Source organism: Notothenia coriiceps, unplaced genomic scaffold, assembly GCF_000735185.1.
Source record: "Notothenia coriiceps isolate Sejong01 unplaced genomic scaffold, NC01 NC01_scaffold00024668, whole genome shotgun sequence".
Lineage (NCBI taxonomy): Eukaryota > Metazoa > Chordata > Actinopteri > Perciformes > Nototheniidae > Notothenia > Notothenia coriiceps.
Genome location: NW_011357369.1, coordinates 4,496,733 through 4,519,306, shown reverse-complemented (window position 1 = coordinate 4,519,306; position 22,574 = coordinate 4,496,733). Strand labels below are relative to the sequence as shown.

The 22,574-nt window shown below is 39.6% G+C and overlaps 1 protein-coding gene across 5 annotated transcripts in view; it reads left to right on the top strand.

Moving 5' to 3' along the window:
• The window catches only part of fgfr3 (fibroblast growth factor receptor 3), a 32,052-nt gene extending 22,629 nt beyond the window's left edge, over positions 1 to 9,423 (top strand). For 4 of the 5 annotated variants that reach the window (XM_010783001.1, XM_010783003.1, XM_010782999.1 and 1 more), the window contains exons 12-14: positions 2,657 to 2,794; positions 3,336 to 3,441; positions 4,270 to 9,423. In XM_010783001.1, the coding sequence (XP_010781303.1) occupies positions 2,657 to 2,794; positions 3,336 to 3,441; positions 4,270 to 4,434 (409 nt within the window). In that variant the 3' untranslated portion in view covers positions 4,435 to 9,423. Of the gene's footprint in view, positions 1 to 2,656; positions 2,795 to 3,335; positions 3,442 to 4,229 lie in introns of all 5 variants that reach the window. The other variant, XM_010783004.1, reaches the window with a different exon arrangement.
• Positions 9,424 to 22,574: the final 13,151 nt, after the last annotated feature.

The following is a 22,574-nucleotide window of genomic DNA, read 5'->3' as shown; positions in this document are numbered from 1 at the left end:
CACCCCGGGGGACCCTGACTTCTGACCTGTGATCGTTTCTACTGAAATATGTTACTCTGAAGCAGACGGCAGACAATTAAAACACATTTCAACTTAAATCTGTCACACAATCACAACAATAAGGTTTGTGTACTGCAGCTCTCAGGGCACAATTGGCATCACAGCTCATGCAGCTTTCCAAGCATTGACAGCTCTAGAGGCAGAACTTGCTGTAGGAACTCTCAGGGAGCCATTTATTTGGGGATTTTTACTGTCGTTTTACACTTTATTTGTGCAAAGCAACTGTGCATCCAAAAGTTATGTGCGTCATGCCTTTATGATTCCAATCGAGACAATTTAGACTCAAGTTCACTTTAAAAATGTAGATACCAGGCAGTGTTCATTTCGTCAACGAAAATTATGACGAAAAATTTCCGTCAACGACCTTTTTTACATGACTAAGACGAGACGATGACGAGCTAAAAATAGATTCTTGATAACGAAAACTATGACGAAATGTATATTTAGTTTTCGTTGACGAGACGAGACGGGACTAAGGTGTTAATGGTGGACTATCGGACGTTCAAAATGCAGCATATTTTCCCTCAAGTGTCCGTCTGTCAAAATGCATCTTACGTTTCTAACTTGCAATATCATTATTTCCGCTCTCTTCACTCCAGAAGAGCGATCTCCCTGTGTCTCTCTGTGTGCGGGGGGCGGGGCCTAACAGACATGCTGCAGCGGACACAGAGATCGCCCGGGCAAGGAGCGTTCAGAGAGTAGAGAGACACATTTTGACTAAAAGTTGATTAAAATGTAATTTTTCATCGACTAAAAGTTGACTAAAACGTTTCGAGTTTTCGTCGACTAAAACTAGACTAAAACTATGAAGGATAGGAATGACTAAAATGTGACTAAAACTAATAACCATTTTCATCCAAAGACTAAATCAAAAACAGCTGCCAAAATTAACACTGATACCAGGCTTATTTAAAGTACTACTATATTCATATATGACCCTAATGTAAATGTCCTATACAAATGTTTTCCTTCATTTTCAGTCTATTGCTGCCAATGAATAATGAAGTGTTTACATCTTGATTGCCTGTTACTATTAGCCGCCTGATGGCTGATGAAAATTCATTTTTAGCAGTGAACATAAACTGATTCCTGTGGTCGCCTCTGAAACGGTCCTGAACCTAAACTGACCCTCAAGATGTCCTTTGTTCACGTCGAGTTCAGTTGTATCGGCGGTTATTCTTAACTCCCAACTCTTTCCTCAGTCCCCTTTATTACCTCTGAATATTGATGTCTCTCTTTCACTCTCGCTGTATGGATGGAGGTCTAGCGAGCCCTCTGGACCGGAGCGTGGAAAATTAGATTAAGTCTGCTGGGCTCCTGGAGGAGGGGTCTGATTCTGAGTCAGAGGACTAACGGGCGAACAATAGTACACTGGGTTGATAGACCACCATTATCTGATTAGGAATAATGCAGCAGTTCACTGGAGCTGCTGCCACAAAGACAGACAGACAGAGAGAGGAGGGCTCGGGTTAGAGGTGCACCATAGCAGCTGGACTGTAACTGTAGATACAGCAGAATAAGTTCCTCTATTCATGCTTTGTGCTCAATTTAGGTCACTGCTTGTAGGTGTTTTTGGAAACACTATGCTCCTCAAGATACATTATGTTCCCAAAGACTTTTTCCAATTTGTTTTTAAACTCAGCTTTTAAAATCAAACAAAGATGATTCAATCTCTTTTTCTCAGGAGTGCACTATCCTTTCGAGCAAGCATGGCCAATTAAGGTACTCAAAAATGGATGATAGCCACGTTTTTACATCCACATTTGGAGACTCAGTGGATTTAATTAAAAACAAGGAGATATGTATGTGTGTGTTTTTCCCATTACGCTGCAGCTCATACTGGCCCAGTTTCAAAGAATGCTGACAGTGATGCTTTTATTAAACTGATGAAACACCAGCAAGATACATAAAAGCAAATATACTGCTGGTATACTATGAGCTTTTTTCATTTGGTATACGGTTGTAGATGTGTATTATTTGTTTATACATGTCATTTAACAAGACTGCTCGATACATTTGTGCAGATTAGCCCTTAAAGAATAAAGATGGCAATATTTGATAGCCTTATATATCTTCTTAAACTGTTCCATAGAGCTCCATTGTTTTCCAAAAAGTATTGATAACACATTAGCACTAGGTCACGTATATTATAACTCACTTTATTTCTGCCTCAATCCCATAATTACCACGTCCTTCTACACACAATACTCACACGTTCTGAAAATAGTCTCAAACAATATTTTTAATTAACAGTTTGTAATGAAAAATAGAGTAATTAGCTAATTGAGTAAGTCATCTCACTTCTGTATCTATTAAAAAAAGGGAAATCTCTATTCTAATTCTTCACAATGATTTTGACTTGTTTTGAAGGACGAGTTTCTACAAATATTGTATATTGAGTGCCCGAGACAATAGGAATGTCAATTTCAATCTTAAATTGAGTGCAGTAAACATTATTGAGAATCAATGTTTTCCCCCAAACCAGATTCATCTGTTTCTCTGGGGAACACACCTCCTGACTGCTTCAGGGCATGAGTGCAGTTTGACCTCTAAATCTGTATTCATTGCGCGTGTGTGTGTGTGTGTGTGTGTTCAGGTGGTCCTATGGGGTGTTGTTGTGGGAGATCTTCACTTTGGGAGGCTCGCCGTACCCCGGTATCCCAGTAGAAGAACTGTTTAAGCTGCTGAAGGAGGGACATCGCATGGACAAACCTGCCAACTGCACGCATGAACTGTAAGTGTTTTTCTGAATTATAGTCAGTTATAGGAAGGAATGTAGCAGGAGGCGGCTTAGTGCAGATAAACCTGACCTGTAAATACCTCAGTGCATTCACGTTAGGAGATTGTATGCATTCTGTACTCACTTATTGTTGTTTACTAGCAACAACTTACCTTCAAAATGTGCAAAAACGTTTAGTACATTTGAATTACCCATGAATTTGAGGTTGGAGACATTAAAATGTCAAATTAAATCTGATTTAAAATACTTAAGCATAGCTATTCATTCAAGTATTTTGGGATCCATCGATCACCATACATCAGCAGCTCATTTTGGTTTCTCCTTATTTCTGTGGCTATCGTAAGATGTCTTATATTACTGTCAACTGCGGTGTCGTCTTGCAGTACCGTAATTACAGAGCATCAGCCTCCAGCTGCAGATCAAGTAGACCTATACGCTGGAAACTGTCCATCTGAGATCAGCCTGTTGTAGATTCATATTGTATATGTAATGGGCGCGTTGCAGAGAAACTGAAGCTTGATATTGGTTGTTTCAGGTACATGATCATGAGGGAGTGCTGGCACGCGGTGCCGTCGCAGAGACCGACCTTCAGACAGCTGGTAGAAGATCACGACCGGGTTTTATCCATGACCTCCACCGACGTAAGTCTCTCTGCACAGCGGCTGCTCGCTCACAACAGGAAGGACACAAAATGTACCTGTAGTTTCACCTTGGAGCATTGTAACTTTTTCATAAAGCCTCACCTAGCTTCAGACACATTTCTTAACACGTTATATCATTTAAAGTCATAGGTTGATTAATGCAACTTTATTTACTGCAGTTTGACAAATTTCTCAGTTATGACTGGAGTTCAAACTGGAATTAAGTCAAAATGTTATTTCAGGAGTTAAAGGATTAGTAAATTGTAGAACAGCCATATATTCTGGAAATGTGGAAAAGTGTTAGCCTTATAAAAATATGTTTTAAGATTTAAACAAACACTTATTTGGCTTTGATAGCTACGATTCGACCCAAAGAAGCAAATGTAGTTAATGTGATGGGTTAGGGTTAGCTATTTGCCTGATATCGTATTTGATTGAACTAATTTATTGCGCCAATTTCAACATGAATGTTTTTTAAATATTTTAGAAAAACTGAAAAGAAAGGGATTTTGATAGATGAAGACTTCAACATGTTTTAAACACATGTTCAGCTGTGTCTTTAAAACGGGAGGTTTTTTGGTTTAACAGTATTATGTTATTTAAACAAGTCAGGGTTAGAAAACAACAAAATATGCAACTTAGTTTAGAAAGAAACACATGGAAATACAATCATAAAACAGTGGTTAGAGTTTAGTACCATGCTCTGTTGAACCCACTAACATTCTAAAGAATACAGGTGATGATAAGGAAAATATTATATAATTCCTCGCTTATTTATGTGACCACAGAGAGGATTGACGGTCTAACCTCTGCCCTCTCCTCTGACAGGAGTACCTGGACCTGGCGGTGCCCTTCGAGCAGTACTCGCCCACCTGCCAGGACTCGAACAGCACCTGCTCCTCGGGAGACGACTCGGTGTTCGCCCACGAAGCGCTGCCTGAAGAGCCCTGTCTTCCCAAACAGCTCCCCAGCAACGGGGTGATAAGGACATAAAATCTGAGCTTGGGGAGGGGGTTGGACTTTAACCTCCTCTCACAGTTTGCGATTAACCTCTCAGTGACTCCTCAAGATTTGGAAACTCAGCATGCAATACTTCCACAGTGCTTCAGCTCTTCGATTCGTCTTAAACCTTCTTTGACTGAGTTGTCCTCCCCCTCCTCCCCCTCCTCCCTAACAGACTCTTGGAAACATTGAAGGATTATTTTTTGAACCATGTTCTGAAATTATATTTTTGTACTCGGGCCAGTCTTTTCTTACGGACAATCTGTTGGGTGAAACCATTCCGTGCCTACTGGGATAAATAAACCTCCTGAGATTGACTTTTAAAAATGGATATAAGAGGAGGAAGTGAAGGGCATTGGTCAGTGACTGCTTTGCGATCCAGTAGGCGAGGACCTTTTTAGATTTGTATCCCCTCGTCTGCGCCGAGCCCTCAAATCGTGATAAAGGTTTGACAAGAAACCAGCAAAGCCAGAATCAACTCCACGATGGGACTCTTTCTTCCCAAGACACAGAAGAGCTCAACAGCAGAGAGGATCACATGACCATATAACGTGTTTTTCTCATCAATCTGTAAAACCTTTTAGCATCCCGACAAAAGAAAAAAGGTTTTGTGATAACCATGAAACAAATTCCTCATCAAGCGTGAGGCGAAGTTTCAGGGCCATTCAGTAATTAGTCAAATAAGGTTTGGAGTTTGTTTTTTATGTATGTAGAAAAATGATTTATTGTAAATATATAAATGCAAATATGTATCATATTGCTGTTTACAGCCATGTACTTAAAAGACAAAAAATTACATTTTCTTAAAGTATTGTTTTTAGGAAGCAATCTAGAAGACACTGTCATGAAAGGGTAAAACATTTAATCATTTAAAGTGATACAGAAAAGGTTTATTTGAATAATTAACGTGTATATTTGTAAAGATATTTATAGACTTAACATGTGGTTTCTTAAGTTGGAAAGGTCTAGTTTAGGATTTTAGTACTGTACGCAAAGATTTTATTTCTTCTTTTTTTTGTAACTTATTTTACAACAGAACTGCAGACTCCTCTGGTTTTAGATCCATCTTTGTTATTATTTTTCTGGGTAGTTTTTGAAAAGAAAAAAAGAATGTATAAGAGAAGGGAAGATGGTTATTAGGCGGGAGAGTGATTCGACCGCCAGAGGAGGACTGGGGAACTGAAGGCTCCCGCTGAAGGGCAGCCGGACGTTTCCGCTGAGTTCAGATTCTGATTTGAAAAGTTGACGTTTGCAATATCAAGCAACGATTAGCTCTTGCTGGGCAAGAAATGGCAGCGCTTCAAGATATGTACAGAGAGGCCTTTTAGTACGAATCAAGTACTTTAAACATTTTGAACACCCACAACAATTTGCTGTGAAACATGAAGGGCCTTCAGAGAACCTCAGCCGCCTTTTAAAGGAAAGATCCTTCGACTAATGTTTCATTTAATTGTAATGTCATTACATTTGAGAATTGACACAACTTTAGTTATAACTGCATTTCCCAGAATGATTTTTAGCCGTTAGTCAAGAAAATGTTTGAACCTGTGGCATTTAGAGAAATTTGAAAACATGCAAGTTTTACCCACTTTTTTGTAAGAGCCACCAACTACAAAGAAAATTGACCATGACATGGCTCTCCCCGAACCTAATCTGCATTATTGTGCAATGCATTCTGGGATTTTGAGTCCAGTCAGTGGCGCAAACCGTGGTCTGTTCCTTTTTGAGAATCACACATAATTGATGATTATCGCTCCTTCTGAGCCTCAACACCACATTCTGACATTGACCTTTAACACACAAGAATACATTATATGACAAAAAGGACCCAGGAATTCACCTTCACAATTATCTTTTACAGAGTTAAAGCATTTATAGATGGATATTTTCTTTTAAAGGTAGCTCTGAAGGCTTCAAACTCTTTTATTCTAACGGAAAGGTCACAGGGTGGATTCTAGCAAGCTGCATGCGGTGTCAAGGTGCCCTTGAGCATGACACTTGTGGATTAAAATATCAGCTTGAAGGCAGAGGTGTGAAGCTGTTATGTCCGTTTGTTCGAGAGAGAAAAACCTGCCCATACGCTTGAGATTTTATCGCTGCTCTATAGTATTAATACTGAAATGAAGGCATGCTGTGCGACTTACGAGTCAAACAGCAAAATATATATATTATATAAACAGTATATATATCAGTTTGTTTACCCCGAAGTATGTGGTGGATCCTGAGCTCAGTTTGCAAAAGTGCCAAATTAGTCTTAAAAGTCTATTTCTCCGAGTTCATCAGATCTGTGAACCGAACGCTGCACTGTGGAATGTAGGCGGGCGGAGGTTACATGTGCAGGGAAGGATTGCCAAATGGATATCTCCCCTTCTTTTGATGCAGTCGTTTCTCCAGCTGACCCCAAGAAAGTGAAAGGGTTGAAACGTTTACAGAGTCTGAATTTAGTCACAAAAGGGAAAGCGACGTTTGGAAAAGCAGACATTTGAAGGGTTCGGAAACACGATTCACTCGCTGCTAAACGGAAACGGTGTTAACCCTTTACTGTGCAATGGCCTTATTCTAGTGTGTGAACTGAATTTTTGCAGAGACATTTATTGTAATTACCCAACAAGACTGTGTCAGTACTTAATGAAATCCCCACCAATGTTTAAAGTACTTAAAAATCTGTATTTATTTCAATTCCTACACTGGGAGATTTTTAATTTTTAGCACCAATTTATGTGATTTGTCATTGGTTTATGCACAAAAACAAGGCCTTTGTGAAGTGAAAGGTTACACCCAGTTATTGCTATTTCTGTCTTGAGTGCAGTTTTGGCCCAAATCTATGAAGTGCCTGGAATAATTTAGCGAACAAAAAGGAGATTAATTGATTTATTTTGACCATGTTTTGATTGTATAAATTTGCAAAATATAAAAAAAGATAAAAGAAGCAGTTCTCTCTGGAAGTATGTAAGTATTAGCCTTTGAAAGACAAAAAGGCACTTGTGTAAAGGTTGGATGGATCTAATGAAACGCTGTTTTGTTTTATTTATTCTTCCATGCTGGGTAAAAGCTTTCCCTATGGTGAAAGTATTTTTTATTCATAGCTTTTCAGTGTTTTTTCATTAAAGAGCCAGAACATGATGATGAGAGTAGTCTTTTTATCAGATATGATGCCCCCCATCAGGCTTTGCTCCTGTCTTCATCTATCCTTTTATTTTATTTTTATTTGGATGTCCTCCTTTGCCTTTTCTTTTCATTCTATCAAGCTTTCTTTGACTCTGATACTGACAGCCTCTGTCTCTCTGTTCTTCATTTTAAAAGGATGTGTTGTTTTTAACATTTGTGTTGTTACTGCAAAAGAAAAGCACTGTATTTTTCAAAATGCAATATATTCTATCTTTTATAATAGACAAAACCGCAGCCAAGACCTGAAATTATGGACTTTCCTCGAGGTCATTCAAAGCAATTTTAAAACAAATGAAACGTTATCTTAAGCCTTTAAATGATGTCCTGGCTTATGGATTGTTGCCATCTTATTAAAATCACAAATCTCCAGTGGCAGCTTTTTACTAGGGAAGAGGGAAATACAGTTGTATTTGAAGCGTAGGTTTTTCCGCATGTAAGACTCTACATTTACATAAATCTGCTTAGAAAACCTGATAAAAGACGTCCCTCATGGCTCCAAAAGAATTGGCTTTTTTTTAAGTTTAATTAAGTAACACTATTCTAACGTACATCCATGACAAACTAGAACTGAGGCCAATTTGCCAAAACGTAAAGAAATATGAAATAAAAATCTTCAAGCGTCCGATGGCTTTCCCATGGCAACTATTCCCAACTGTTGCTAACGATTGAAAGCCAGTGTTGCTAAGATACGGGCAATCAATTCCAATCGGAAGCTTTCTAACATTAGCACTGATTCACACTAGATATTCGTTTTGATATATGATATTTCGACACCGAAATCGGAAAGAAAGAAACACATACAGTTGTGTTCTTCAAAATAAAATATGTTAGGCTATATATAAACATTTCCTTTGAGTTAAGTTGATGCTTAACCAATTTCTAAAACAGAAAATGTGGAGGTTTAATTTTTGAGTCTGGTGCAAACATGTCAGTATTGTGTTGCCCAACAGACAGATGTTAAAAACAACACATTTATTTTATGAGTGAACATGTTTTCTTTGCTATTGAATGACTAAACAGCATGGCCTCAGCAGGGAGCGACTCTTACTGTATGTACAGTCACACATCGGCCTTTACCCACCTGTTGTCTCTACTCTGACTGACTTATTTATTCTCTTTCTGCTCAAAAAAAGAAAAAAATCCGGATTGAAAATGAAATTGGGAGGAGAGGGCTGTTATCTCGGCTTCGTTTGGTGTCACAGATATACACCTTTCCTTCCAGGGATATCAAAACTATTCATATTTCACACGTTTTTATTGATTTTATTTGGTTTCACACGGTTTTTCATCCCATTTTCATTTTGTCATGCCATTTCTAACCCAACAATGTTAGTGCAGATTAATTTATAGTTTGAAATATGCTTTTACGTTGCTGATTTAGAGTTTTATGTAGCTATTTTTGAAAGAACTATAGAGAGGAAATGATTTTCATATACATTTATTTCATTTTGCAATCCACATCAGGTTTTGTCATTTTTGTCCTTTGATTGTTTTTCCCCCCAACCCCACATAATGAATTGTTCGTCCCTCTGAACTCATGTTTCTAACATAGAAAGGTGAAACTAACCATTTGGCATTATGTGAGTTCTTTTAGTTGTTGTAATTCATAGCTTCATGCTTGTTTGTTGCAATGTACCTGTTTTGATCATGATGAATGCTCTGTAACATTCCACCACAACAAACCCTCTGGGGAAACATCTCCCACTGAGGGAAAAAACTACAATTTCACATCTCTCTCTCAGTCTCTCTATCTCTCTCTGTGCCTGACAAACTATGCTGTCACAAAGGTTTTCAATAAACATGTTATAATAGCGTTTGCTGTCATTGCTCTGTCTATCACTGAGATGCATGCATTTGGAAAAACAAACAGATCCTGTGACAGAAACAAGTCCAACAAAAACCCAAACACGTTGGTGAAGAAATCTGAAGTTTTTGGAAGTTTATGTAAATGAGATGAAACCAAAATACCACAGAATACAAACAACAGTGAATTTATTTTGCAAAAGTGTCTCAGTTTGTTTTGTCTGAACTATTTGTCAGCGCGGTCGTGGAGTTGGCAGCTTGTTTTCCTTCTACACAAACTAACTGTGGGTGAAACTGAATACAAACAAGCTTTGGACATGGATGGCACACATGGTAACAAGACTAACTGTCTACGTGCTTACTGTAATGTGAGACTGCTCTTAGACATTGCACTGCTTGGAGCTAACTGCAAACATGCTAATGTTTAGGGAATACCTCGTCAACAAAACAACCATTTGTAAATCATTTGTTTACCTCGTGCTACTTTGAATTCTTGAAGAAAACTTAGATTTTCTGCCATGATAGGGTCCACATATTCTTAGCCTCAATAATCAAATCGTATGCTCTCTACTCTTCAAACACATGCATCTGCGTCATAAACCTTACTGAACTTTCTGAAAACTTTTTTGTTTGTAAAAGTGGTTTCAATAAAGGGTTAGGGTTACTCATTGATCATTTTGGGAGTGAAGTATTCGTTTAGGTAGGAGAAAAAACGTTTCCTAATTAGCATTTAACACAAGGTACAACTGAAGCTGGTCGGAGGGTTTTTCGCAGATATTAATTTAGTCCAAAGCTAAAGTCTTGGACAAATAACAATTTTTCCTGAGGTAGTTCTGACTAGAAGTCGTGAAACAAATTTCCTCAATGTCAACCTCATGGTGATGATATATTTAACGTCACGGGATCCCCAAAGATGCTAGGAATCATCATCTGGGGACCGAATTGTCACACGACTCCAACCAATAGTTTTTGAGATATTTTGAGTGTGGTATAAAGTTGTGGACGGACCATCCCCAGAGCCATGCAACTAGTATGACTAAAAATAACCTTGGCTCAAAGGTCAATTTAGTAGTAGAATGTTCAACCGTATCTTTCTCTAGCCTTGCATGTAAACAAAAGGAAGCCACATTAAGGCTTTATTTCCTGTATAAAGACTTTAACTTGCAGCTGAAAGTTGTCTCTAGCTGAACCACGACTGGGTTCAAGGCAACCAGAAAGAACTCAAGAAAAATACTTCCTCTGATCTGCCAAGTAACTTCTTTTAAGTCAAACATGTTCGTAACTCAGTAGTCTCATGTGGGTGTGTTAGATGAAAGTCACTTCAAACCAAGTTTTTTTTTCTCCGTTTCACGCACACCTGCCTGCGAATGGCTCATCACTTCCCTCCTGCTCATCAGCTCTTCAGTATTTCAACTCTGCTCTTAAACCACTCATCTCCTGTTCATCCAAATCCAATGGTAGATACTGTACATGCGTTAAGGCCACTTCTGGAGCCTTTTCCTTGATGAGTGTATCTTTGCTGTGCTTTTGTTAGCCTCTCAATGGATCTCCACCTGCCTTGAAGCAGGTCAACACTTATGACCTGTATCCCAACCCTCCTTTCTTAATCCCTCCGCTCTCCACTGCCCCTCCACCATCATTATCTCCACCGGCAATACCTCCAGGACATCATTACCCAATCTCCACTGTCCAAAAAGTTTACAGGTAATCCCGGTCTCTTTTAAACCTCACGTCCTGTGTTCTGTTTCTGTGTCATTTTAACGGTGACAACAGTGTACAGATGTAAGAACCAGTACTGAAGGGCCATCTACACGCTAACTTCGTGGTGTAACACTATTGCTGCTGATTTTAACACGTCGTCTGACAACAATCTGATTTCGTCAGCTGATCATTTCTGACTACTTGTGCATGTTTCTTTTGTAGTAGCTCATTTTGACATAGCAATGTGAGTAAAATATGAAAATATTTTTCAACTGAAAAGAATTATGCAACTACATGATGACATGCATAAAAGATGCATTGAGGTAAAACATGAATTGGATTTAGATATAGGAGCTATCATTCTAAATAGAGGCATTATTCTCCTTTTAAATTGCAGCAGGAAATGCAGGCGGCACAGATTTCTGCCCCCACTTCCTGTTGATTCTGTCCCACAGTGAACAAATTAGCCTCTCATAGCGTCTTAACTGCTCTTTAATCACGGAAAGTCTTTGCCCCTCCGTCTTTGTTTGTTGAGTATAGTTCCACGCCCTCCCTCGCCGCCTCGCTGGCTGCGGCTCAGTAAACGGCTGCTGGGAGGGGAAGGAACAGGCTGCGGGGAGGGGGTATTTGTGGGGGTATTTGTGGGGGTACTGAAGCCACTCGGCCCCGGGTGGGAGGGCAAAGCTGGACAGTGACAGAGGGAGAGAGAGGGGTCTATGTATTCAGGCTTTTGGCCCTCAGCCCGTCTCAAGTGCGTCCTGAGGGGAACATCCTGCCCCTCGTTGGAACTTCCTCGGCCGGCTGAAGTGGTCCATTCATGGAGGTCTTGTGAGGGGGGCTTGTTTTCCCTGCTAAATGGATGTTTCTGTTTCAGAGGTGTTTGCGCTGGTGGACGCTTTCCATTCCTCCTCCCTCCTCCTCCTTCTCCTCTCTCCTTCCCATTCCCCCTTTTCCTCCTTCTCTGTTCCCCCAATTCTTCCTCCCCACTCCCCTCTCTGCTTACCATTGGCTGCCGGGCATCAAACTCCCTCTTTAGGCTGCTGTGCAACCTTAAAACCACCTCTAGCTGACCAAAGGAGGAGGAGCTGGAGAGGAGGAGGTGTGGCTCCACAGTAACTATAAATTGATATGTTAGTGATACACCAAGTTTGGGGGGTACTTTCTTCTTGCTGTGTCCTGTGTCCATTTCTTCAAGAATGACAACACAGGCTGCTTATTCTCTCTAAATAATTTTTTTAAAACTCTCCACAGCAAAGGGCTGCATTTTGTAGCAAGCCAAACCTCTGCAAATATGCGTCCTTCAAACATTGCTGAGAACATAAAACCATTTGCAGGTCTATTAATGTGTCATATTAAGAGGATATAAAGCTGGGTAATATACAGTAGGGCCCTTGGAACAGAAACACTGGCCGTCCGTCACCTAAGAGCTGCATCAAAGTTGTATTGGTCCATCATCAGTCTCCTGGGGCAGTACTTTGGTAGTCTGGTTCTCTGTAACAAGTATTATGTACTTACTGTCTTCCCCATGATAGGAACGTAGCGTTGTGAAAGTTGCTAAGCTGCTGAACTGAAGAGGAAATGGGAAACGGAGGAGCAGAAACTGTCCCAGAGTCCAGGAGGAGAGATTTCTGGAAGATTCTCATGCCTCCTGACAGGCCGAGCTTAGGGGCCTCACTCGCTGAAAAGCTCAGCCATTTTTATCGCCGTCTGGCTTCATGTGCTGCCAAAAAGCACTTTAATTATTTCCCATTCAGTCAAAGCCACAAAGCTGTAAGAGTTCCAGTATATACAAACTATTACCCCCTTTTTTTTTGCAGACAACTGAAAATAATTGCAAGTTTCAGCCTGGCTTTGAAAACGCAGCTTTATGTGTTTTGCACAGTTTGAAGTTATTTTGGTGAGGCAACATTCAGTGGAAAATCAAATATGGCTGCTGGACTGCTTGTCTCATCATAGAAAATAGAATTGGAAGGGATGAAACCCTCTTTAATGGTCACACATGCAGAGCACACAGCACACACAGTGAAATGTGTTCTCTCCATTTAACCCATCCTAGTACCAGGAGTCTAGTACTAGGAGCAGTGGGCAGCTAGTGTACAGTGCCCGGGGAGCAATGGGAGTGAGGGGGGAAGGGGGATGTCCGGTGCCTTGCTCAAGGGCACCACGGCAGGGCAGGAGGTGAACTGGGACCTCTCCAAGTAGCAGTCCATATTTTTAGGTCTGGTCGGGGACTTGAACCGGCGACCCTACGTACGGCTCACAGTCCAAGCCCCTACTGACTGAGCCACTGCCGGACATCGTGTGTGTGTGTGTGTGTGTGTGTGTGTGTGTGTGTGTGTGTGTGTGTGTGTGTGTGTGTGTGTGTGAGTGAGTTCCTGAAACTGGACCTTGGTATGTTGTGACTGTAAGTGTGCCAAATCAGCGATTAACTGCGCTCCCTCTGAGACAGGCGTGTAGCCGAGTGACGTTCAGGAACAGGTGTGTGTAAAACAATCCGGTTTTCAGCGGTCCTTGGAGAGCCCAAGTCCCAATGAGCAGCAGGAATAGACCTGATGATAGTTTAGGGACCAACATAGGTTTGTTTGCTGCTTAAGTTGTGGATGCCCCTCTGACAGCGGGGGTCTTCTCGGGTGTTTGTCAGAGGAGCAACAGTTGGTTTTCGATTATATTCTTGATCAATCATTTTCTTTCTTAAAAACAAAAGATATTACTATGTGAAGTTTTGCCAATAAATGAAGTTCAGTTAAATGTTTATTTAAATTAAGATGAGCCCCCTACAGAACATAATAACATAATGAGGACAATAAGAAAAGAAAACAAAGGAAAAAATACTGCATCGACAGGAAGTCCATTTATGGAGTAAAGAGTCCCGCCCATGGTGTTTGATTGACAGGTGGTACTTTCACTATGAGTGTTATTATCAGCTCACTGGAGACAAAATGCTAAGTAGAAATAATGAACTTAAAAAGTATACGTCTCTTAGCCTTGTCTTTTTGTAACAATGTAGAAAGATGGATAATGTATACGCTAAACTACAAAATTGTCATTATAATCCACATCTTTCGCTTTGTGTTAACAGCGGGGTTCCACTATAACTGATTTCACAGCGTTTGTATTTCTAGACACCAGAAGTAGCTCATAAGACTCTTTGACTCTGCAGCCAAGAGCAGATCACTGTCAAACCTTTGGACTTCTGGAGCAAGTGGACCTGAACCCACTGTAAAATCAGTTTCACACCACCTAAAACAGTTCTTTGCATCTGGACTTTACTGATATAGAACAATACACTTGGGGAGATGGTTAAGTGGGTTTTTCAGGCAACTCAGTATTTTCTTTATACTGTGTTAAAACGATCTGTAATATTTAACCTGCAGGCAAATTATCAAACGGTCTATGCGCAACAGTAGAATCAAGACAAAGTAGCCAAAAAGGCTCTGTAGAGCTGAAGAGATTTCAGCCAACAATCAGTGGGTTTGGCATTTCAAGGAACTAGTAATTTGACTAAACCGTAATGTACATTAATGTAATGTGACTAGCACATGTTTTCTGCCCCTGTGTGAGAGGAAATCATTTTCCATACTAGCAGGTGGTGAAGCCTTCTGTGTGTGCCCTCTGACCTATAGTCGTTGCTATAGTGCTTGTGTTTCTTACTTCTGTTTCTCTTCTTGTGCACTTAGTTTCTTAAGCCGCACAGCCAATCAGCGTGATTTCTCTCACCAACGGGCTACGCTGCCAATTCAACATGCTCTGTCCGCCGGAAAAAACCCGCTGATAAGGGATTATGCTTAGTCGGGACACATCACAAAAACAAGGGATATTGGCACTTGTCTGATGTTTCAAGGCTTTAAGTTACAATTTCTAAATAAGATGTCAAGAACTCATAATCTCCTTGCCAAATACTGTGTAAATTATCCGTGTGTGACAGGTTGTTGGTTCCAGAAAGTTACAAAAATGTACTCCCACTTATTAAGTGTAGGGGACGGGGTCATTATACTTTAAGCATGTGATCTGACAATCCCTTTACTTGGAGCATAATGACCCTCTCAAGCAGTCCCTTGAATCATTAGAGAGCTCTGTTTGACCTCAGTCTGTGCTGCAGGAGTGTGTCTGCTGCTTTTCTCTCCTTCCTCGTCCTCCTCTGAGAGATTAGGAATACCATCGACGGCCAGGACTCCCTCTGCCATTCCCATTTATGGAACATCTGTTCCATCTCCCTGGCCTTGTCTCTAATTGCTGGATTAGAGGGTGACGGGAAGGCCCTGGTTGTTGAGAGTCGTCTCTGAGCTGTTTTGACATGTTCACCCATGATGTGCGATCATGAGGGAAAAATGTTAGTGTGGGTCATGATATGTCGGTGTTCAATAGCATTTTGCAGGATGATTCAAAGCAGAGGAGTGTGTTTACAATTCCCTCTGGTGGTTTTCTGATGCTGTCTCAAGGGATTTACAGAGAGACAGGTCATGCATAACTCTTTGTCTGCAGTGTGAGCTATAATGAGGGTCTTGCAATTACATGTCATTTCCATCTATAGTATTTCACACAAAATTACATTACTTTTTTCACAACCAATAGTATCATAGCACAGCACCCAGCAACAGAGGCGTGGGAACAGTTTACTAACTACAGGTTTAAATGTTCAAGATATGCAATTAATGCAATCAGGGATCAAAGCTGAGAAAACATAACATTTGCAATCATTCGAATACATTAATATGAATGCCAAACACAATTAGGCTGTAACAAAACTATAGGTAACATCTTGTATTTTCGTGTTGCTGCAGCTACAGTGGCTCGTTAAGAAATGATTGGATAATGAGAATCTGGTTCCTTTCAGTACTATTTTCAAATGCCGTAGATATTCTTGGATGCCAAATAACAAGGATTTCTGCCTCTGTCTCAGTCTGTGCTTCCTTGAATTTTTTAAAAAGCATGATGTTTCTCACTTGCCTTACAAAACCTTACTACTTAATACTATTTGAAGTATTTAAGTAATTCCTAAAGAAGTCCTATTATACTCATTTTCAGTTTAATGGTGCATATTACAAAATAAAAAATGAAAATGTTATACTTCTACAAACATGACAAAGCTGAGGGCCCATGCTCCTGAAATTCAACATACCTGCTATAGCTGTCAGTCAACCAGATTAGTTTCCCATGCTAACCTATTATAAATTCAAACCAGATCAATTGACCTAAAGCTAGCTAGGTTGGTGGAGTTTACTTTAATTGGGTTATTACTGTACATGTTTAAAGATGTGTCAATTATGCTATTGCTAAGTTAAGGTTAAAGTAATTATGACTCAGATTTATAGCAACAACTTTCAGCCCTTTTGAGGCTGTACTCAGTAGTGAGAAATGTGGCAACAACCAAACCCTGACTAAAGTGTTGGAGTAATAGTTTCCCAACATGCTCAAACGAAAACCTGAAAAACAAGATCAAAACAACAAACCGAGTGAACTTGCAGGTTGATTGATAGATAAGAAAGGAACATTTGAAGCTGCAGGTTATCTGGAAAAGAATGTGATTTTTGTCTTGTATAAATGCTTCACAAATTGCACGAGACTCAAAGGCATCATTGTTTAGTTTATTTGCCGTGAAATTAGGAGTCATTAAAGCTGGGGAAAATGGTTCCACATGTGAAAACCGTCCTCCAACTCACGCTCAACGTAAACAACAAAAGAAAGGCTGCTCAGTTTCCTTTTCTCTCTCCGTGTTTCATTTGTATAACCTCTGGCTCGTCACAGGTAGCCCCACTGAGAACAAATCTCCTCTCACGTCTGACCTAGAAAAAAGCATCAATGACAAACGTAACAACGTACACCAGCAACAATACATCTCTTTCTTTTCCTCACTTGTCACAGTTTTGTTTGACCTTGCAGAGAGTTTTTTGATCATGAGCATAAACACACACACAGAAACACACTCCTTTTTGTCAGCCAGAATTGAACATGACTGATGCCACCGAGGTAACACAATGCTACCGGTGAGGAATTTAAAGTGAGCCTGTGAAACTTAGCTGCTACCGTCAAGACAGATCTCATGCGGCCCGTGTACACAGGGACAGAAGGTGTGAACAGGAAGTTCATGGCCGCCGCAGATTGAGACCAAACGGTATTTTCAAAGCGGCTGACGCACGATGATGTCATCAGGTTAAATCACAGGACCTTGGCGTTGTTGATTGACATGTGGGATACATATTTGACACAAAACAAAAAAGCAAAAAGTGGAAAAGAAGGCATCATCGTTTTAAATCAACATCCTTGCCTTTGTGACAGAATAGATGAATGACAGCAGAAATGTGATGATTTGTGATCATTATCAGATAATCTTCTTTAAACATCATAACTGTGTGACTGTAAGCATTGGAAAGAGACAAGTTATGCATGTTTCAAAACATTCAAATACTGATGGTCAGTCAAAAATGATGTGATAATAGGTTAAAATTATAAATAATAAAACTGACTTGAAATATTCTTAAAATGGTAACATTTCTCAAATTGTATCCCATCATTTGAAATGACTAAACTACTAGTTTAACTTTCTAGTTATGGCTTACTTTAACAATTTTGTAAATAATACATAGAGGTTTTGAATGACTATATCCTAATTTGTACATGCAGTAGTAAATAAAAATAAGAAGTTCATAAGAACAATTCTCATAAGACTGACAATCATTTAAATTTGACTCCCCGTGATTGTATTTTATTTGACTATCATGCTTACCTTTTAGGAATATTATTCCGTAGTGAGCAAACGCTGCAACAGATTTAATTATCTCCCCCTGTAGTTTCCACAATGCTGCCATCAGCCAGTCTCCTGAAAGCATGATGAAACACTCTTATTACTGTTGCAAAATAAAAGCACAGCTCATATATTTTTCAGAACTGCAGCCGAGATGTCCGGCTTTCACAAATGTGAATCATATATATCAGCTTTTTGCATCACTTCTTTTAAATCTTGACTTGCAAAACTTTACTCTTGGTGCATTTGAATTAACAGAAGCCTTGAATAAACGTGTCACTTTTTGACTGGTTCATTTAAATAACAGTGAAGCCGGACAGGGTCAAAAATGAGGGCACAAGGTGTGATTATGTGTTGCCATTTAAAAAATATGAATTATTCAAAAAGGGCATCCTTACTCAACTTTGACATATACCAGTCTGTGATAAGACAAATAGTCACAATACGATATGTTCAAATTATTAAATAGTTTCACTTGTTTTTTAACTCAGAAAACAGTAAAATTTCATATACGGTAAATAAGGTATTTTGGCCCTAAATTCCAAAACAAAGGGAAAAATGTGTGGCAATGGGTTGGACTGAAGCAAAACTAAAGGTGTAACACAAAATGTATTGACATTTTATACTTTATGTTTTAAATAGCAGTCAAGCCAGACGGGGTCACAAGGTGTGATTATGTGTTGCCATTAAAAAAATATAAATTATTCAAAAATTGCATCCTTACTAAACTTTGACATATACCAGTCTGTGATAAGACAAATAGTCACAATACAATATGGTCAAATTAATTAATTATTTCACTTGTTTTTTAAATCAGAAAATGGTATAATTTCATATAAATAAGGGTGTATCGGCCCTAAATTCCAAAACTAAGGGAAAAATGTGTGGTAATGGGTTGTACTGAAGCAAAATTAAAGGTGTAACACAAAGTGGATTACATTTGATACTTTATGCTTTAAATATGGGCACAAGGTGCATAGTAATCGGGAGGACATTACGAGGGTTAAGAGATACAGATCAAGAGTATTAACTAAACAGTACATTTACACCATATCTATTCTNGAGCAAATAAAAGCACATATGAGTTATTAAAGTGAGTATCTTTCGCAGTATGAAAAGCAGGGTACAAACACACACGTGTGTGTGTGTGTGTGTGTGTGTCACACACACACACACACACACACACGTGTGTGTTTGTACCCTGCTTTTCATACTGCGAAAGATACTCACTTTAATAACTCATATGTGCTTTTATTTGCTCATCTGACAGCTCTACATTTTGTCTTAAAACCTGGACCGAATGGTGACTTAGGATTTGTTCAAGCTAAATATTTGTATTTGTTAAAATGGCCGTTACCAAAGTAGACTTCATGGGAGTTTCCTTGCTTGGTGATGTCCTAATCAGTAATGATTTACACACTTTAAGATGGCATAACTTGCACTAACTTTGACCTTATTTGTGTGATTTCTGCAACCAATATCAACGTCACAGTTTGGTTCAAACTTCACAGTTAGTCCTGCTAAACCTTGCCTTTACCTAAATAGAAAATATACACACACCACAGACATGGCTGCTATTGTTCTGGAAATTAAAGACAATTCTAGTGTCAAATTGGCCGATAATCTGATTTGTGCAAAGGAATTAACTTTGTCCACTTGGCAGGCATCTATCCTCCCTTCTCTGCTTTTTGCCAGAAGACCATCGGGAGAGAGAGCTGAGTGGCTTCTGGAGGACGGTGGAGAATGAGCTCATGACTGCAGCAGCTTTCTTGTCTTTCTTTCTTTCTATCTGTTTGTCTCTGCTTTGAGGACTGTCAGCTGTGGCCAGCAGCATCATTTCATCTGGCAGCTACAGTGACTCAACTTCTCAAATCTTCTCTTCCTTATTTCCGTCTTTTCTCTTCTTTCCCCCTGTCTCGCTGTCAATCTGCAAATGTTTTCCATCCCAACTCCCTCATTAATAGCCTGACTCTGTCACCATGCCAACATCTTTATTAACGTCCTCTCTGCATGTGGATGTGGAGGTTCTTCCGCTCACCGACAGGGACTCTCCGCCTGGCTGTGCGTTTCGTCACATGGATCCTTCCTGCTATAGCCGGCTAATTAGCGGTGGCTTAGCGCACATTAAGCAGCGATAGGGGTTTAACGTTTCTGGGCTAATCCCTCTCCTTTTGGCTAGGAAATCGGAGCCTTGTATGTCATGAGGTAGACTTACATGCAGAGATTAAGTCTGGCAGTCTGAGGCTATTTACCGGCATTCAGGATGTCTGCAGTAAGCTCTGCCACTGCTGCCACTTCGGCCCATTTAGAAAACACTTCAGGCTTTCACCATGAATTGAAGCTGCGCATTAAAACACAATCAGGTTTTACATTGCAGGTGCAAAGCTTGTCCGCAGCGACTTTCAGTACAGCAACGGGAAGTGTTTTGCGTTGTAACTCTAAAGCTTATTCTGCTGCTTTCTTCTATAATCTCCTTGCATCTCCTTATAGAAAACGGCAATGCTGTATGAATATAAAGATTACATGTCCAATTCTCCAATATCCAAAGTGAGCAAAAGCAGGGATTAAATGTTGAAAGTGAGCCAAGACAAAGAATATTAACAGAAATTCCTATGCTCGTTAAATCGAGTGCTACCAAATACTTTTAAAACCTACTTTTAGAGTCGTAAAATAAGAGGATTATTATAATAAAGGTGATTACTTATACATCATATTTTTGCCCATTTTATTTTAGTTTGTCCAGAAATGAGGAGAGAGAGATTGGGGATTAATACAAGAGTTTTCCAGCTGCTCTTGCAATTTTATAAAAAGGTACAACTACATGTAGCTAAACCTAATGCAGCCCAATAGAACAGTCCTTCATCTAGGAGGTTATAATGTGCAGTTGTCCCATCATTTGCTAGAAACAAAAACTGTTTTTTTTCTCTCGCCAGTCGATACTTTGACAGCTTTTAATGATTGTAGTTGGATTTCAATAGGTTGGGTGAAACACTAATGACGCCCCGGCGGCTTTTGGGCTGTTTAATAATCAAAGCGTGTGTCTGTTTTATTTTGAGTTCAATGTGACAACATTTGGTTTGGTCGAAACGTTTACAAAGAGGCTTTGATTTCGCTTGGGCCTGTCGCACCGTCACAAAAACAGTTCCACATTTTGCCTCTGGCACCAATTTTGACAAGCAGTTAAGTTGGACTGGGATTCAGTTCAAGATATGATTGACTATCTGATACCGCCTGCATGGTTTTGGGTGTTTTTTTACTGACTTGCAGTTCACTGTCACGATGTGGACTGGTCTAATGCAAACAGTGAGAGTAAAGTTAAGCATTTTTCAACGGTATAAACATGAATGAAATCTAACTTTCTATTTTCTGCAGGTTTTAGAGATTATGTGTCAGGCTCTATTGTTTCACACTTATCCTTTCTTTCATTACTTTCTTTTCCTCATCTGTGTCTGACTGTCTCTCCGCTCACCTTCCTCTGTCTCCCTCCATATGCCACAACAAAGGCAGCACAGTGATGCGTCTGGCTGGTCGAGAGCCCTCTGAAGGGCGGAGACGCTTTGAGTCTCTATGGAGTCATGCTAGCTGACAGAACAGAGTGTGTAAAGCGGGCGCAGCCAGAAGAAGCCATCGCTCATTGTTCTTTGTTCACATGCACCTGAACTCAGCACGTCTCCGAATGCCAAAACAGCTCACATCACAACAGTGAGTGTTAAACTGCAGCAGAAACACCGGCTTTTGATCTGCAAGATAGTGGCTTTCGGTATAGTGCTCTGGGGAGAGGCTTGAATACGAGCAAAGTGAGCGGTTATGAGAGCCATATAATTCCAATTACAGATATAAAAACCCAGATCACACTCATAGAAATCTAATCAGTTGCATAAATCCAATGATTGTCATGTAATTGCCAATAAAAGCTCCCTTCTAAGCCATTTATTTTGCTCCTACAGACAACATCTTTTATCACGGTGACAAGTGAAACTCTATAATGCAGATTCACTGTGGACGACATAAACACACAAGAGGACTGTGGAACTACAGCAAATACTCGGCTGCACTTTTCAACCAATTCATCATGTAATAAGGTTTGTTAATAAATAGGATTTGCCACACAATAATCCTTAATTGAAAGATATAGAGACTTGATAAGGAGTTTGTGAACGTTTGTGAGAACCACCTGGGGTGAGGTTTTAGGCTGTGTGAAAAAACGTCTTTCAAACATTAAAACTATCAAAGATTAGAGGGTACACTTCAGTTTTTTTTTTTTTAAATCAAATTACAGTTCAGTATACAATAAGTACATTAGCGTCCTTTTTCAAGTCATGCTGGTTGCCATTGCTTTGTTAAACTTATGTTTTATATCTGATGTTTGTACTGTTAAGTAACTTTTGTCTACGTAAAAAACAAAACGCAATCTGTCATTTTAACTGTGGTTTGATTATGATTATTTTAGTGATTTAACCACATAGCCTTTAACATTAATAAAGGCCATATAAGGATACAATAATTATTTCTATAGCCTTTATTTAAAATCTATACTTCTTAATGTTCCCATAAAGTTGTATAATAATGTCTAAATAATAATAAAGTTGTATGATAATGTGTAACTCCCCTCACTCTGACCCTCACAGCAGTTCACAGCTCCGGGTCACTCAGCTGTGTGTGGCAACAGTTGCTGCTCATTAGGCTTAACGACATAGTTGTGCTGCCTTAATGCAAC